This window comes from Xyrauchen texanus, chromosome 24 (genome assembly GCF_025860055.1).
Source record: "Xyrauchen texanus isolate HMW12.3.18 chromosome 24, RBS_HiC_50CHRs, whole genome shotgun sequence".
Classification (NCBI taxonomy): domain Eukaryota; kingdom Metazoa; phylum Chordata; class Actinopteri; order Cypriniformes; family Catostomidae; genus Xyrauchen; species Xyrauchen texanus.
In genome coordinates, this window is record NC_068299.1 from 36,194,532 (window position 1) to 36,211,048 (window position 16,517).

The 16,517-nt window shown below is 36.3% G+C and overlaps 1 protein-coding gene across 1 annotated transcript in view; it reads right to left on the reverse strand.

Annotated features, from left to right (window-relative positions):
- Positions 1-16,517, reverse strand: part of LOC127617762 (CUB and sushi domain-containing protein 1-like) — a 496,749-nt gene that overhangs the window by 12,285 nt on the left and 467,947 nt on the right. The window contains exons 58-63 of the mRNA XM_052089839.1: positions 15,441-15,617; positions 12,561-12,740; positions 11,243-11,416; positions 6,610-6,783; positions 2,588-2,661; positions 2,369-2,480 (exon numbers count right to left, since the gene is read on the reverse strand). Of these exons, the coding sequence (XP_051945799.1) occupies positions 2,369-2,480; positions 2,588-2,661; positions 6,610-6,783; positions 11,243-11,416; positions 12,561-12,740; positions 15,441-15,617 (891 nt within the window). The remainder of the gene's footprint in view (positions 1-2,368; positions 2,481-2,587; positions 2,662-6,609; positions 6,784-11,242; positions 11,417-12,560; positions 12,741-15,440; positions 15,618-16,517) is intronic.

A 16,517-nucleotide genomic window follows, 5' to 3' on the forward strand; every position in this document is an offset into this window, starting at 1 on the left:
AACGTTTATGCGATCAGCTTAAAAATTCAGTTCAAATAATCCCTAAAGTAAATCAATTCCAATAAAAGCAAATCAGAAAGATTATCTTTGGGCTCTCAGCTGCATATTACGGAATAGTCAAGATAAACCCACTCCATTGAGAGAAACGTTCTGGAACACGCCTTGAGTGCCACCATCCTCCATAATATATGAAACAAGTCCTCACACCTCACTGTTCGTCATCTCAATTCTCCCTGCTTCTCAGCTTCTGACAGTTCGACCGCTATACACAGGACAGTGGTCCCTGAGGATTTGGTGGGACGTGCTGTCAAACAGGTCCTCAAATCTCAAATTCATGTGCAAGCAGTTTAAACTCAAGCAGCTAACTTTAATTCTTTTTTTCCGAGGCCTTGGATCCCCACTTTTGTTCTGTTTTCAATCATTGTTTCCATTCAAAAATGTCACCAAGTGGAATCCACACATACAGCTTAAAAGATAATCACTGGGACACTGGAAGTGGTGAGGATCAAGTGCTTGACACTGCTCAGAAAACTTCTCTGAAAGCAACGTTAAATAAATCAAAAGACGAGCAAACTTCTTTCCTACTAAGCTGTTTGAGTGCATGACATCGGCCTGTCTCGTAATCTGTGTTTCTTCAAACAATGCTCTCCGTCAGTTATTTCCTGTGAAAAGATCTCGCTACATTTGTTCCTCTGATAGTCAGTCATTGATCGGCCTCATACCCTATACTGATGACACTTTGTGTCCAGTATTAGCCTACACTATGACCCTGTTCCAAAACCTACTAAGATGCCTCCTAAGGTAGCATACTAACTGAAAATGAACTTCATAAGCAGGCCCAGACCAAATATGCGCTTCTTCCCAAATTTTCTTCACTGATTTAGGGGGGAAATCTGTTAAACGGATTTAAACACGGTAAACTGAGTTAAATGGTGCTGAGAGCACAACACTCTTATTGGTACCTGAAAACATCATCAAATTAAGCAAGGTGATTTCTCAGGTACAGCTCTCAAAACATGCAAATTTACATTGAAAATACACACAACAGGTCACTATGGTACAATTCAATTAATTATAAATATTATAACACACATTCTTTATACTGTGGGCTAGCACTGTGGAAGTCACGATTATTATTATTATTTTTTTAATAGATTTATGTCATTTTTCTCATTTCTTCTAAAAGTCATGAAAATTCCCCCCACAGTGTCATTTCATCCAGCACATATCAAATGTTGTATTTTGTTAAATAGAACTCTTTTATTTATTTATTTTTTATTGACTCATTTGTCTTGCTAAGGTTAATTTAATAGCTCACATTTTATGCATCCTAAATGCAGTTAAATAACCTTTTCACACTTTTTGCATAATTTGTCATAATAACAGCTTGTTTGAAAAATATTCTTCTCACAAGTGATATTTAACTGGATTTTTCAAACATCCCTTGCCTCATATTTCATCTCAAGCATGCTTTTCACTGACATTAACACTAACTTAAAATAATATATAGAAAAAAAAAAGAAACTGTGGGACAATTGAAAAAAATATATAAATAATTTTCACACAATAAATATTGAAAGAGTTTCTGCTTATTTCACTCTTAGTTTAGATAATCATAGTTTTAAACATGTAACAATTTGTAGTTTTATTTGTAATATTAAAAATCCGATTTTGGGACAAGGATAAAACAGTAAAATCTGTACATAAAAGGCATTTGAAACGCACACAAAATAATTGAGGAAGGCCTGGTAATAAATTTCAGTCAGTTAAGGGTTTAAACTTCATAAAAAATAATAATAAAAAAAAAAAGAATAAAAAAAAGGTTAAAACAGTCCATTTTAATAAAAACTCCTGGGACATGAAAGTTTCAGAAATTGAAGAAACCAAAAAGTTGAAAAATTTATAAAAAAAAATAAAAAAAAATACATTTTGTAGAAATGAGCTCTATTTTAACTAGATGTACAAAAAGGTCCTCTTGAGAGTACCTCCCCAGTGATCACCCATAAGTATGCTAAAAAAGTGATCCTCAAGCACAGAATATATAAAAACTATTTTAGCAATAATTTTCAGTATTGAATAAATTAAAGTTATACATTTCTCTCACTTCGTCCGCTATACCGGATGGAGATTTTCACTGAGCATGTCGCAATGCATATAAATTGCCCTACTGACAAAAGATACATATAATGATACCTTAGAATATGGTCCAAATAATGTTTTTCAGAAGGCTGAATAATTTTGCTGCATGCCTTTTGAAAAAACCTTCCAGTCGGGAGCATCCTATAATTCCTTAAAATGCCGTCTACATAGAGTAGGCTGCTTACTAGGTTCTGCACAGGGCCTGTAAAGTCACTTTTAATATACTTACCAACACACTCTGGTTGCATTCCACTCCACGTTAAATTTTCTAAACATGTTCTCGTTGTTGAGCCAAGAATATGATAATTTTTCCGACATCTGAAGAAAATTTTACTTCCGACCTGAAAGAATTATTTGAAAGTCTTAGAAAATGGAGATTGAAATCTTAAAACCAAAAAAGCACAACGTGTAATTTGCTACACTAGAGGCATTACTGATTATCACTCACCTCAAATCCCTGAGCCTGCACCGGGATTCCATACGCTGGGATTCCGGGATCCGTACATGCATTGTTTGCTGGATCTATGACAGCATATAAAACAATAAAATTGACATAAAAAAGTAATATTAGAAAATGCTTGAAATTGCTGTTCGGGCTAATGTATTACAATTAACACTTAATATATAATTGCTTTATGTAATTTACAAGTAAAATTATGTAAATTGTTACTTTTTGAATTTACACAAAAAACACAAATTCAATTAAGTGACATGCTTTACTACTTTTGCTACTTTTAAACCTTTCTCTCCCCTCACAACACACACAGTCATGTAGAAATAAACAGTGCAGTGGTTGTGCCGAGAGACGATGATTTCGGGGATCGAAGATGGTCAGAGTGATCGCCAATGGCTGATTTCAATACCATTAATGTATTAAATTATTATTATTATTAGGCTATTATTATTATCAAAATAATATTACAAATAATTTGCCCGTAGACACACAGACACGCACTTGAAGAAACACAATTTATTATGTTATTAAGAACAGATGACATAAAAGCTGTCTATGTGCATGTATGACACGCTGTTTGTACGGAGGCGTGCAGTCTCGTGGAACACACGTATGTAAACAGTTCTCACTCTTTCTTTGTTTCTGTCTTAGGAATTTTTTTTGCAAGAACAGGCAAGTCGTGAAGGAGGGAACAAAATGAGTTTATTCACACATGATGTATTTTCTCAGACAATGAAATAACCGACCGGTAGATAATGCACTGATGAAGTAGGTTCTTTGCCAGAGAAATGTTTACAACACACATTTTAATTACACTTATTTATTTTTCAGTTTCATTTGAATTTTTTGTTACAAAAAAAAGTTCAAAGTTTGAAATCAAGGTGTCTAACCCTAATCCTAACCCTGCTTAATGAAAATTACCCCATAGTATCACCTAGCATCCAACCAGTAATACCGGTGTCCATCGGTTTGAACGTAAATGTGAATGTGGTAGGACAATGTGTACTTTTATTACAGAGTTTAAGTACAGGTCAGGAGCTATAGTTCTACAAAAGGCAACGTAAAAGCACTGCATTACTCTTTAAAAAGTAACCATGTAACACAGTTACTTTTTTTAGGTTCCCTAAAGTTAGCGTATATATATATATATATATATATATATATATATATATATATATATATATATATATATATATATATATATACACTCACCTAAAGGATTATTAGGAACCCCATACTAATACTGTGTTTGACCCCTTTCGCCTTCAGAACTGCCTTAATTCTACGTGGCATTGATTCAACAAGGTGCTGAAAGCATTCTTTAGAAATGTTGGCCCATATTGATAGGATAGCATCTTGCAGTTGATGGAGATTTGTGGGATGCACATCCAGGGCACGAAGCTCCCGTTCCACCACATCCCAAAGATGCTCTATTGGGTTGAGATCTGGTGACTGTGGGGGCCATTTTAGTACAATGAACTCATTGTCATGTTCAAGAAATCAATTTGAAATGATTCGAGCTTTGTGACATGGTGCATTATCCTGCTGGAAGTAGCCATCAGAGGATGGGTACATGGTGGCCATAAAGGGATGGACATGGTCAGAAACAATGCTCAGGTGGGCCGTGGCATTTAAACGATGCCCAATTGGCACTAAGGGGCCTAAAGTGTGCCAAGAAAACATCCCCCACACCATTACACCACCACCACCAGCCTGCACAGTGGTAACAAGGCATGATGGATCCATGTTCTCATTCTGTTTACGCCAAATTCTGACTCTACCATCTGAATGTCTCAACAGAAATCGAGACTCATCAGACCAGGCAACATTTTTCCAGTCTTCAACTGTCCAATTTTGGTGAGCTCTTGCAAATTGTAGCCTCTTTTTCCTATTTGTAGTGGAGATGAGTGGTACCCGGTGGGGTCTTCTGCTGTTGTAGCCCATCCGCCTCAAGGTTGTGCCTGTTGTGGCTTCACAAATGCTTTGCTGCATACCTCGGTTGTAACGAGTGGTTATTTCAGGCAAAGTTGCTCTTCTATCAGCTTGAATCAGTTGGCCCATTCTCCTCTGACCTCTAGCATCAACAAGGCATTTTCAGCCCACAGGACTGCCGCATACTGGATGTTTTTCCCTTTTCACACCATTCTTTGTAAACCCTAGAAATGGTTGTGCGTGAAAATCCCAGTAACTGAGCAGATTGTGAAATACTCAGACCAGCCCGTCTGGCACCAACAACCATGCCACGCTCAAAATTGCTTAAATCACCTTTCTTTCCCATTCTGACATTCAGTTTGGAGTTCAGGAGATTGTCTTGACTAGGACCACATCCCTAAATGCATTGAAGCAACTGCCATGTGATTGGTTGATTAGATAATTGCATTAATGAGAAATTGAACAGGTGTTCCTAATAATCCTTTAGGTGAGTGTATATATATATATATATATATATATATATATATATATATATATATATATATATATATATATATATATATATATATGGGTCATTGAAAATAAGGTTGTCCGATGTGGTAAAAGATTAAACAGATGTGTCAAGTTCGTAGACATGTCATTTTTGAGTTCATGTTGAGTTAAAAAAAATGTATAGCATTTATAACGTAACAAAAAAATAAATAAAATGTAATGACTTTAAAAATGTCTTGTGGTGTAACCATCAAATAAAAGGTATTAAAATAGTTTAATTCCACCTTAAATACATACATTTTACATTTTCAAAAACGTTTTCAAACATACGTTTCTATTTTTTTTTTTTTTCAAATATCATGCAAGTTTTCTCATGGTTGCACCAAATGTGCCTTTTCATTCAAATGTCAAAACAGATAATTTATTGATAATAATACAAAATTATGATTTGTATTTAAATCTTCACACACAGTCTTGTGGGTCTAAAGAGATCTTCTCTGTTTTATGATTTTTGATACATGACAACAATACTTCTACTTACATGTATTTGGTGGACAAAAGTTTTTCAAATATTAAACATATTCTAAAATATAATTGTTTCACTGCATTTTTTTTTTAAGACATAATAATAAAAGAATATTCAGCACAACTCATGCCATTATTTCTTTTTCAAGAATTTCAGCTTTTAATGAGACAAAATAATAATAATAATAATTCTGTCTCCGGACAGTTGCACCACATGACATGTTTTACTTTAAGCCCCAGAAAAAAATATCAAAATGACTTTGAACTCAGTACTTGAAAACATGATATATATATATTAATCGCAATGCCCCCAGAGTGTAATATGGAAGATTCCTGAGAAATGCAAGCTTGTAGTTCCACCTGTTTACTCCAGAGGGCAGTAAGTGAAACTTCAGCTGTATGAGCAACACACATTTTATACAGTGAAGAAAACAACCATCTAGCAGACAACACAAACATGCGTTACGTTCTTGCGTTCAAAACCACTTGACGGAGTGCAAATTAGAAACTAAGGGATCTCAAGATGTGTTCTAAGTATTCAACTTTATTTAACTTGACACAGTGACCTAAAAATGTATGTTTATGAGATGCTACCTAAGCATATCTGACGCAGGTGTCCTTAAACAAGTCCTCATAATAAATCTCAAACTGATTGACAAATTCACTTGTGAAATGGATTGCTGTGAACTGTGTGTCAATGACTGACTTATGATCAATAATATGATAGTAAACAATACATTGTATTCTAAAGCCACTTTTTGTATTGTTTTATCAATGATTAACTCTTCTGCCACAGGAATATAATGCATTTAATTATCTGAATATTTTTTATTTAATATATATATAATTTTTTAATATTTAAAGATAACTATGTATAATTATTTCATCATTATATATTGAATTATTGCTATATGAGGGGCTTTCTCAGCAAATATTTTATATGTGATTAATCACGATAAATTAATTGGGACACCATGTAATTCATTTGATTAAAAAATGTTAGCGATTGAGAGCCCTAATATATATATATATATATATAATTTTATATATATAATACAGTTGCTCACCAATGCAAGAAGGCTGCATTCCACTCCAGGAAGCGTCAGCCTGACAAGTTCTTCTGGAGGAGCCCACCAGCAGGAATGGCGGTCTGCAGTAAAATGACACCTCTGATTTGTAAGTGAAGTGTCGACCCTCCGTGTAACCCTCTGCCGGGGTGCCTGGATCCCCACATAGCACAGCTGGAATGACACATGTGGAAAAAAAAACACTAGTTAAGCCACAATTTACCCACAGTATCACACTTTTAGTTTCTTTAGAATGAATGAATTAACTTTATATTTATGTAGCACTTTTTTCTGACACTGCACTCAAAGCGCTTTACACAGTGAACAGGGGACTCTCCTCAACCACCACCAGTGTGCAGCATCCACCTGAATGATGCGACAGCAGCCATGGTGCGCCAGTATACTCACCAAACACCAGATATGTGTCCTGGGATTTTTAATGACCACAGAGAGTCAGGACCTCAGTTTAATGTCTCATATGAAGGACGGTGCCTTTTTACAGTATAGTGTCCCCATCACAGAGCGCAGGGTGAGCAACCCCTGCTGGACTCCCTGATACCTCTTCCAGCAGCAACCTTATGCCGAGTTTACACTACACAATTAAGCCCGATTTTCGCTCGCCGAAATTTTTGTGGAGATCGTCGACAAAAGCCCGAAATCATAGGCAAATGGGAGCTCGCACCCACGAGCGACGATCGCAATGTATGAATTATCAAAGATGCGCTCTGAGAGCGTTGCCGATGTCAGCGAGATATCTAGAATGTTAAATATCTGGACCTGTCAGCAATTCCAATCGCACAATGTGAAATATGTTTTCACTGAATACAACTACAGCAGTGAGAGAGCAAGAAATGGGGCACGGGAAGTTTCAGTGGGAGGAGTCCTGATGTACCTGCCACAACAGAACAACAACTAGCATGGCTGCGATATCAAGAAAGTCTCATTGGACCGAAGAAATGGAGGAAAAATTTGTGGAACATTGGCAGGAGCACCAGTGCCTATTTGATGTTTCATCTGAACTGTACCAGAACCGGGTGGAGAAAGAGAAGAGTTGAAGAAATGGCCAATTCTCTTGGACAGTCAGGTAAGCAAATAGGTTGATTTTTCAGTAGGAGGTACTTTTTCATATTGTAACCAATAAAATATATGATTAAAAACACACACATCATATTCTGAAATGCTTAACATATGATCATGCATTTTATTTGTCATGTAATTTGAAAACGCCACGATATCCACGACAAGTCAGACAGTTGTGAAATATGAACGGTACCACAATCCAACATCTTTGAAAGTCATGTAGTGTGTAGGAGGCATTTGTTTTCCCATGAGGTCTCCCATCCAGGTACTGACAAGGTTCAGCCCTGCTTAGCTTCAGTAGGCAACCAGTCTTGAACTACAGGGTGATTTAAGCACAAATCTTAAGGTCTAGGCAACAAAAAAACTATTGATCACCACTACTGCCCATGAAAAGAGAGCTCAGTGATCACACTATTACCTTTTTTGGTAACATATTAAAACATATGTTTGCCAAAACAATGGTTTCATATTTTTTGTACAATACAAAAATGCATGCTACAATAAGCTGTGTAAAATGACCACATACAAAACAACAAAATCGACTCAAAACCTCATGAAACATAGACCTTGTAATAACAACTGGCCCCAGTCTCCAGAATATCATACTTCTGGGTGTGGATGCTCATGATATGCTGTCTTCTTTTCAAGCACTTTTAACAAGGATTTTTGATGTAAAGGCTGACATTGTGTCAAAGGCTTATAATAAATGCCCGCTGGATTTAGCAGCACATTCTGTCCGTACACCTCGTACCACTCATGCTACATGCAGGGAAACCATATATTCTCGAGGGATCAATTTGTGATGTGTTGACACTTGTATTGAACATGTCAAAACATTTTTATGATGTGCTGTAGCCTCCGTTTCACACAATTTCAGTAAAGCCATGAATCTTCCATCACAGCAACACAATAGCTCTCAACAAACAACAATACAAGAGCATGGTGAAGAAAATATCAACTTGTGGCCCATACATGGATTTATGGCTGGGCGATATGATTGTTTGTACCGTGTTTATGGAAGAAATATGTCAAACTCTACATGCCGCAAGCTTTTGGGACCTTTAAACATATAATCTGTTAAGCCAATCAGCTCACATGATGCACCTGATAGGTCCTTTGACATGCACTCTGTTAGTGTGCTCCCTCTTTGTCTAAAATGTAATTTGATTTAGCCGTTTTCTAGGGTAGCCGTTTTCAGTGCAGCGCGCTACGAGAGTTTTGTTTTTCTCTGAAACCCTCCTCCTCCTCAACACGAGCTGTCAAATGCTGCTTCATGGGGATTGAATGTAATTGTGCAGAGGGAGCATGTCTGTGTATGTAATCATATATAGTCTGCCAAACCCAAACCTACCAAATTGGCATATCCATTATAACACCTAAAAATTATTCTTAGAGCTGTCATGAGTGAGTTAAGATTAGAAAAACCTTTAATACTATGGTAAATATTTTTGCACAGATATTAGTGTGCAGGACGTGCTACGTTATTTACATGTGAAAACGGTGAGTAAACTTATTGAATAACGTGAAAGTACAGAGCGGAAAGAAGAAGAAGTATTTGTTATTAAGAGGTGTTCTTCTGACATGAAGCAAAATTGCAATATCGCAATTTGACGAATGAATGTAGAATCAACTGACGTCTGATCACAGGTGTTCAAATATTTTTACAGTTTGAATGCGGCTCATTTAATTAGAATTTAGTCTGAAATATCCTTTTAACAATATTCCTTGAATCAATTTGTATCTTTTGTTTTGTTACATAATGTGAAACTGGTTTTGAACTAATACCATTTATTTAGGTTTGGATCCATCAGGTTCGAAAGTAAAATTTGAAAATATACATTTGAAAATAATCAAATGTATAGTGTATAATTCACTGCATTATTCAAAATTGAGCATTACCACATGATAAAATTAGATTTGTGTTGAATTTAAGCAACAATAACTATATGTGATATACATGAGACAGGGCTTTTGTCACAAGGGCCATACTGTATCTCAGTAAGTATAAGATTTGGAGTCTATGTATATATATACAGGCTGGCCAACCTGTATGCATTTTGCTCTTGTATGGCCGTTTGGAACACCCATCTGTCTCTAACAATCATGGCATAGTCCTAATCACTGAAATCAAATTTTTCCCCATTCTGATGGTTGATGTGAACATTAACTGAAGCTCCTGACCCATATCTGCATGATTTTATGCACTGCTGCCACACGATTGGCTGATTAGATAATTGCATGGATGATTGTTGTGTCAGATGGACTGGTTTGAGTATTTCTGTAACTGCTGATCTCCTGGGATTTTCACACACAACAGTCTCTAGAATTTACTCAGAATGGCGGCAAAAAAAACAAAACAAAAAACCTCCAGTGATGTGGATGGAATCACCTTGTTGATGAGGAGGTCAACAGAGAATGGTCAGACTGGTTTGAACTGACAAAGTCTACAGTAACTCAGATAACCACTCTGTACAACTGTGGTGAGAAGAATATAGTCTTATATCACATATATATATAGATATATATAGATCACACGTTTATCACATGTAGGTTGTCACATATGTTTAAAGTATCATACATTCATATAATTTATGAATTACATATATTTGTTGGCCAAAACAATAGTTTGATATTTTTGCATGCTACCTTTTCCATGTTTGATGTTCAATCAAAAAAAAGCTGAAAAGCCCATTTAAAATTGAATGATGGAAAAGAATGATTTTGTTTTGGTGGTTGAGATGGAAGAGGGACACATTCCCCATCACACAACCCCCCCAACCACCCAACCACCCACCCACACACACAATGTTCACATACAACTGATGCCACTGCTTTAGCGGTTCCATTGTGACAACTTACATATACTGTGACAAAATGCCTCCTTATTAAGCGTAATTGTGTTCAATTAAGTATATGTTTTTCCTGGTCAAGAATAATGAAAATGTTCAATAGCTTTTTTTGTTGCCAAACCTTCAAGGTCTGGCTATATAGACATTGACTTTCAAAAATAAATCTATACTGAGAAATATTTACTGTAGTAAAAAGTGTGAAAACTAGTTGCGGTACCCTCAATACAGTTACCGTGATATAAAATAACCCATACTGTGATAAGATTTTGGTCAGAATTTCAACATACATCTTCCTTAGTAGGTATATTGAAAATAAAGTCATAGAGTAGAAGCTATCTTCAATTTGATGCAAATGAATATTAGGCTGTTATGAAAAGATGAACAGGCTATTATTATCTGTATATTTTGAACTGTTGGAAACTGCAAATGTGTCTTGCTGCAAATCTACAATGGTCATAAATACTGCAGAAAACATGGGTTCTACAGATTAGATGTGATTTAGGTCAAATAAAACATGACCTTTGCACAATATAGACTGTAGTTATAAACCTCACAGCCTCATTTTCATTTCAATTCTCATATTCTGCCTACACTCACTAATGTCTGTTGACGGAGAGGCAAAACACATATACATACTCTTTTCATAAATGTGCTAATGGACTTTAATTCTGTTTGTTAATGGAAGAGCATCAAACGATACTTACGCAAACACTGAGGGATTTCACCCCGCCATGTGCCGTTCCCCTCACATGTTGCTATTCCAGGAGTAGACAACTGATATCCTTCAAAGCAGCTGTAGGTTACACTGGAGCCCCACTGGAGATCTGAGCCCTCCACTCTGCCGTAGCGGATAGATGGTGGCTGACCACACATGATCACTGCAGAACAACAGATTCCCTTTTGACATTTGTGATTTCTTTAAAAACAAACATGCCATAGTTTTGTCTCTTGGTGTATCTTAAAGTGGACATTCTGAGCTTATCAGAGACACCAAATGTTTGAGGGTTTAGCCGTGACAACTTTCTGTTCTTGTGTTTTTTAAGATGTCTGAAAATCCAATTCAGCTATTGTAATTATTCTTTATATTATATTTTGATTATATGCCTTTTAAATGCAGGCACTGCTTATATTAAATTTGGTCAGACTAAGATGTAGTCCTGTCAAAAGCTCATGCTATTGGTTGACCCAATGGTGATGTTTTGGGCTGGATGGGAAAGTTTTGATAGTGCCACAGTGTTCATCGTACACGTGGATTACTTATAGTGGTCTCTGCATATTAGGCTGTGATAGGACAAAGTGTTTTAATATTGAAATGGTTACGCAATTCACCTTTAAGCTCCAAACTATATAAGGACATGGGGGAAAAGTAGCTTTTCTTTGCTGAGTCCCAGGAGGTTTGACTGGAGATGTGTCCAAACCCAAACCCAACCCCTCCTTCTCCTCTCTTTCAGACTAAAGGAAAGGCACTGTAAATCTAAAAGTATACTGCGCTAACAAAAGGGGCTTGGAGTTATTTATTTGCTTTCCTAGATCATTATGTTTCATTTGCCGATGGGAGGAAGTGTACGCTTTTGAGTTAAATGGGATCGCCAACCACGATTACACAGAATTATAGTCTAAAATCACTCTGAATACCAAGCATGCATCGCATTTCTCCCTGCGTGTGACAACATATATCTGCTATTATCTCAAAATGAGCATGAGGAGGCTGAGCTACTTCATGCATTTTCATTCTGACATGATACCATAGATCCTACACGTTTCATGGCAACATCCCTGCGGAGTTTGTAAGTGAATAATCTCACTTGCCAAACAAGTGCAAAAACAAGATCAAAAAACATCTGAAAGGCTTTTGATGTTCAGATGCAAAGAACTCCACAATGTTAGTCTATCTTTTTAAGAGCTCTCTTGGCACAGTTTGCAAAGTGACAAGAAGTGCTGCCCTCACTGCCTGCACTTCCACATGAAACTAAAGCAAAAGCAGTGGAGAATCACTTGTGTATGGAAGGGAGTAGATTTTACCTCTGCAGCTCGGCATGGTCTGGTTCCAAGAGCCATCTTTGCTGCAGCGTAGAGTAGACGAGCCGGGGGGCTCCATGATGTATCCAGGGTTACAGAAATAGTGGATGGTTTTGTTAAATGTGTAATCGTTTCCGATGTAAATTCCATTGGCGATTGGACCTGGATCTCCACAGCTGATAACTAAAAAGAGACAAAAAACTTGGATGAAACATTGTAGACAAGCTTGAATCAAAACACATTTGGACACAGTCATAAATCAATCCATCCATCCATCCATCTGTCTGTCTACTGTCTGTCTGTCTATTGTCTGTCTGCTAAACTAAAATCAGTCAGAGTGTCTATTTGCACCCCGGTGTAAATGCCATCTGCCACACAGTGCGGCTATTTGCACCCCAATAGTCTGGAGTAACCACAGGAATATTTGACAAACTGAATATGTATTATTTTAAGTCATGTGTTAAGTCAAGAGTATAATTTCTGCAGCACTAGCATCACCAAACAGGTTTTCTGAACACTCCCACTTTCTGCCTTTGGTCAGACTGAGATATAGCCCTGTCACAAGCTCATGCTATTGGTTGACCCAATGGTGCGGTTTTGGGCTGGATGGGAAAGTTTTGATAGTGCCACAGTGTTCAACGTACACGTGGATTACTTACAGTGGTCTCTGCATATTAGGCTGTGATAGGACAAAGTGTTTTAATATTGAAATGGTTACGCAATTCACCTTTAAGCTCTAAACTATATAAGGACATGGGGGAAAAGTAGCTTTTCTTTGCTGGGTCCCAGGAGGTTTGACTGGAGATATGTCTAAACCCAACTAACTAACTAACTGACTGACTGTCTATCTGTCTGTCTGTCAGTCTGTCTTCTAAACTAAAATCAGTCGGAGTGTCTATTTGCACCCCAATGTGTGAATTTGTACTGTTGGTCTAGGGACAGATGTTCGAATCTGCGCTTTGTCCCACTCTTTTTCCAATCAGATTTCCTGTTTCCACTCTTAATATTTCCTTTAATATAAATGTTGATTTCATCGCAGTGTTTTGATCACAATGAATGTCAAGGAGTGCAGAGAAGGGTTTGATCTAGAGGCGGTGTGTGTCGATCGCACTCGTTCCCATGTGAAACCATGGTTACTGTATAAAGCACGTTTATTTTTCCTAAGGTAAGGTGAAGGTTAGGTTTAGGGGTAGAGAGTAATGTAGTGTGTGTGGGACTGTAAATAAACACAATAAACACACTGCAGTGATGCCCATACTGTATGTCAGTATTTAAATATGGGTGCAAATAGTATCTGACACTATGTGCACTGGGGTGTAAATATCATATACCATTATCTGCACTGAGATGTAAATATCATATACCATTATTTGCACTAGGGTGAAAATAGCATCTGCCAAAATCAGTTCTGAAATGTTCTGAGCAGTGAACTGACCACAGATTATGAACTACAAATCAAGAAATACAAATCTAAATAACTAAAATGTATCTATGCATTATAGTGTTTGAGTTATGCTGTCTTGTGCATAATTTACAGCAACTTGTTTTAGACAGTAACATTTCACAATCATATTCTGTTTATGACTGAAAATCGTGTAGTTATCACAAGCCTTTTGACATTTAATCATGTGTAGGTTATGCATAATCAGAAATTAGATCTGCACTAGTAAAAATGACATCATTACACATATACGTATATAACTGAATATTTTTACTAGTAGAATTTCACAATGATCTGTAATTCACACCTATTCAAAACAAAATTGGATGTCTAAAATGATCTATAATAACATGATATCTATTTAATGTCTTATATCAGCTATTACTAGTAAAACTTATAATTTAAATGAATTTATAAGAATACCGATATCTATAATTACATTTTTACTAATATCCATTCCTGATATCAACAATTAAATTCATATTTGTACATTTTGATATCCTTAAATGTATTACATTTGGTAATTCTGATATTAATATTTCCAATATCACTGAATTAAAGAGTGATCAAAGATATCATAAAAGGCTTTCCTACTACAACATTGCAGTTATAAAAAATGTACATTATCACTATTGAAAACCACAATACTGATTAAAACAACTGTAGCTGTAATTCAGTTGTTGATATCTGGAATGGAAATTCAAATTATTAACAATGTAATTATTGATATAAAAAAATAGCTTTTTCTTGTAAGATGTACGTAACTGCACTTAGCTATGTGCATTTGTAATTTTAACTAGTACAAAATTAATTATAGATATCTGTAAATCTGTTTTGAATAAAAGTAGAAGACAGATGATTGTGAAATTATACTAGTGAAAATACTGTTACAGATATAAAAAAAAATAATAAAAATAAAAAATCACAGCTTTTATTCATTGAAATTCCATTTTTTATACAAAGAACTGGTATTTCAGCAAGATGTCATTTTTATTCCCTCGTTTAATAAAAAAAAGTAGGAAAAAAAAGAAAGAAAAAAGACGCAGCTACAATGAGGCACTTACAATGAATGTGAATGGGGCCAGTCCATAAATGTTAAAATGCACACTGTTGTAAAAGTTTAGTGACAAGATGTAACCATTATGCACGTTAACATGATTTTAGTATCATAAAATTGCCTAGTGTTTACGAGCGTTGCATCGTCATGGCAACTTAGATATATTAGATATAGCTTTACAGAGTAATTGAATTTATCACACTAAAATCACACACACACACACACACACACACACACACACACACAATTTATTTTGTATTTGTAAGTATCAAACCAGGAACATTAATGTACTAGGTTTATTACATAACCAACAAATGTGGAGTTACACAAGCACCGCAAAAAACATTTCACCGTGATCAAAGAGAGTAATGGTTGCGGTTCTGACCGATGCAATCCGGTGCCGAGCCGGTCCAGGTCCCGTTGGTGGTACAATGACGAGTGGTGAGGCCGGAGGTCTTGTAGCCCTCCCAACAGGCATACGTCACCGAGCTGGAGAACAAAATGCCGTCACTGAATATGATCTTGGCGTAGGCCGGCGTTCCCGGGTTTCCACAGGATACAGCTGGGAAAGCAATTAAAGACATACGGGAGTAAAAACAGCATTCAAGAGAGAAGTGCTTCTGTGAAACATATCTACAGTAAGGGCTCACATCACAGGCACTTCAAATTACACTACAAACACTGAGTTTTACAGCCTATGTAGAGTGTAGTTGGCAAGGTAGATCAACTCGTTTCAGTTCCAATTATTTTGAGCTTTTATGATGAGTTTTTGTGGCGTTTTCAGATAAGGGCAGTCGAAATGATACATTTCAATGCTGTTAATTATAGTTCCGATTCTAATGGCACAGAGATGCGTGAGAACAGCCTGTTCTTAAATTGGTTGGGAACCCAAACGACGGAGCTTTCGTAAATGGTTTTCCAAATTATGATGACTCACCTACAACAGCAAATAATATTTAAATTATTCATTATCATTGCTATGGCAGCAATTAGGAAAAAGAAATTACATGTGTTTTTATGCTTCAAGGGCGAAATAATTTCAACAGCATCTTGTGAATAAATAAACAGGCAACCGGTTGTTGGTGAAGTTTCATAGATCATTATGATACTTACAGTATATCTTCTATAAATATCCATGGAGTCTTATCCTCCATGTGTAATCTCAATCAGCAGAATAATTGTTGAAATAGTCACAGACATGCAGTCCTCATTTAATCTTTATTGTGAAACTTTGTATCCGTGATTTGCCCCTTAAAGATGCTTGGATTAAACGTAACTAAAGTAAATAGAGAAAAAGGGGATCGATTAACAGTTAATGAGTTCCAAGTGGCCTGAAGTAAGCACATGTAATTCCAAACTTTATGTCATTATTTCTAAGTGGGAACCGGCTTGTGTTTCATGTCTAGCCATTGGTAAGTATTGTTTTTATCACCACTGTACTTAAGCCTATCTCCTACCATTG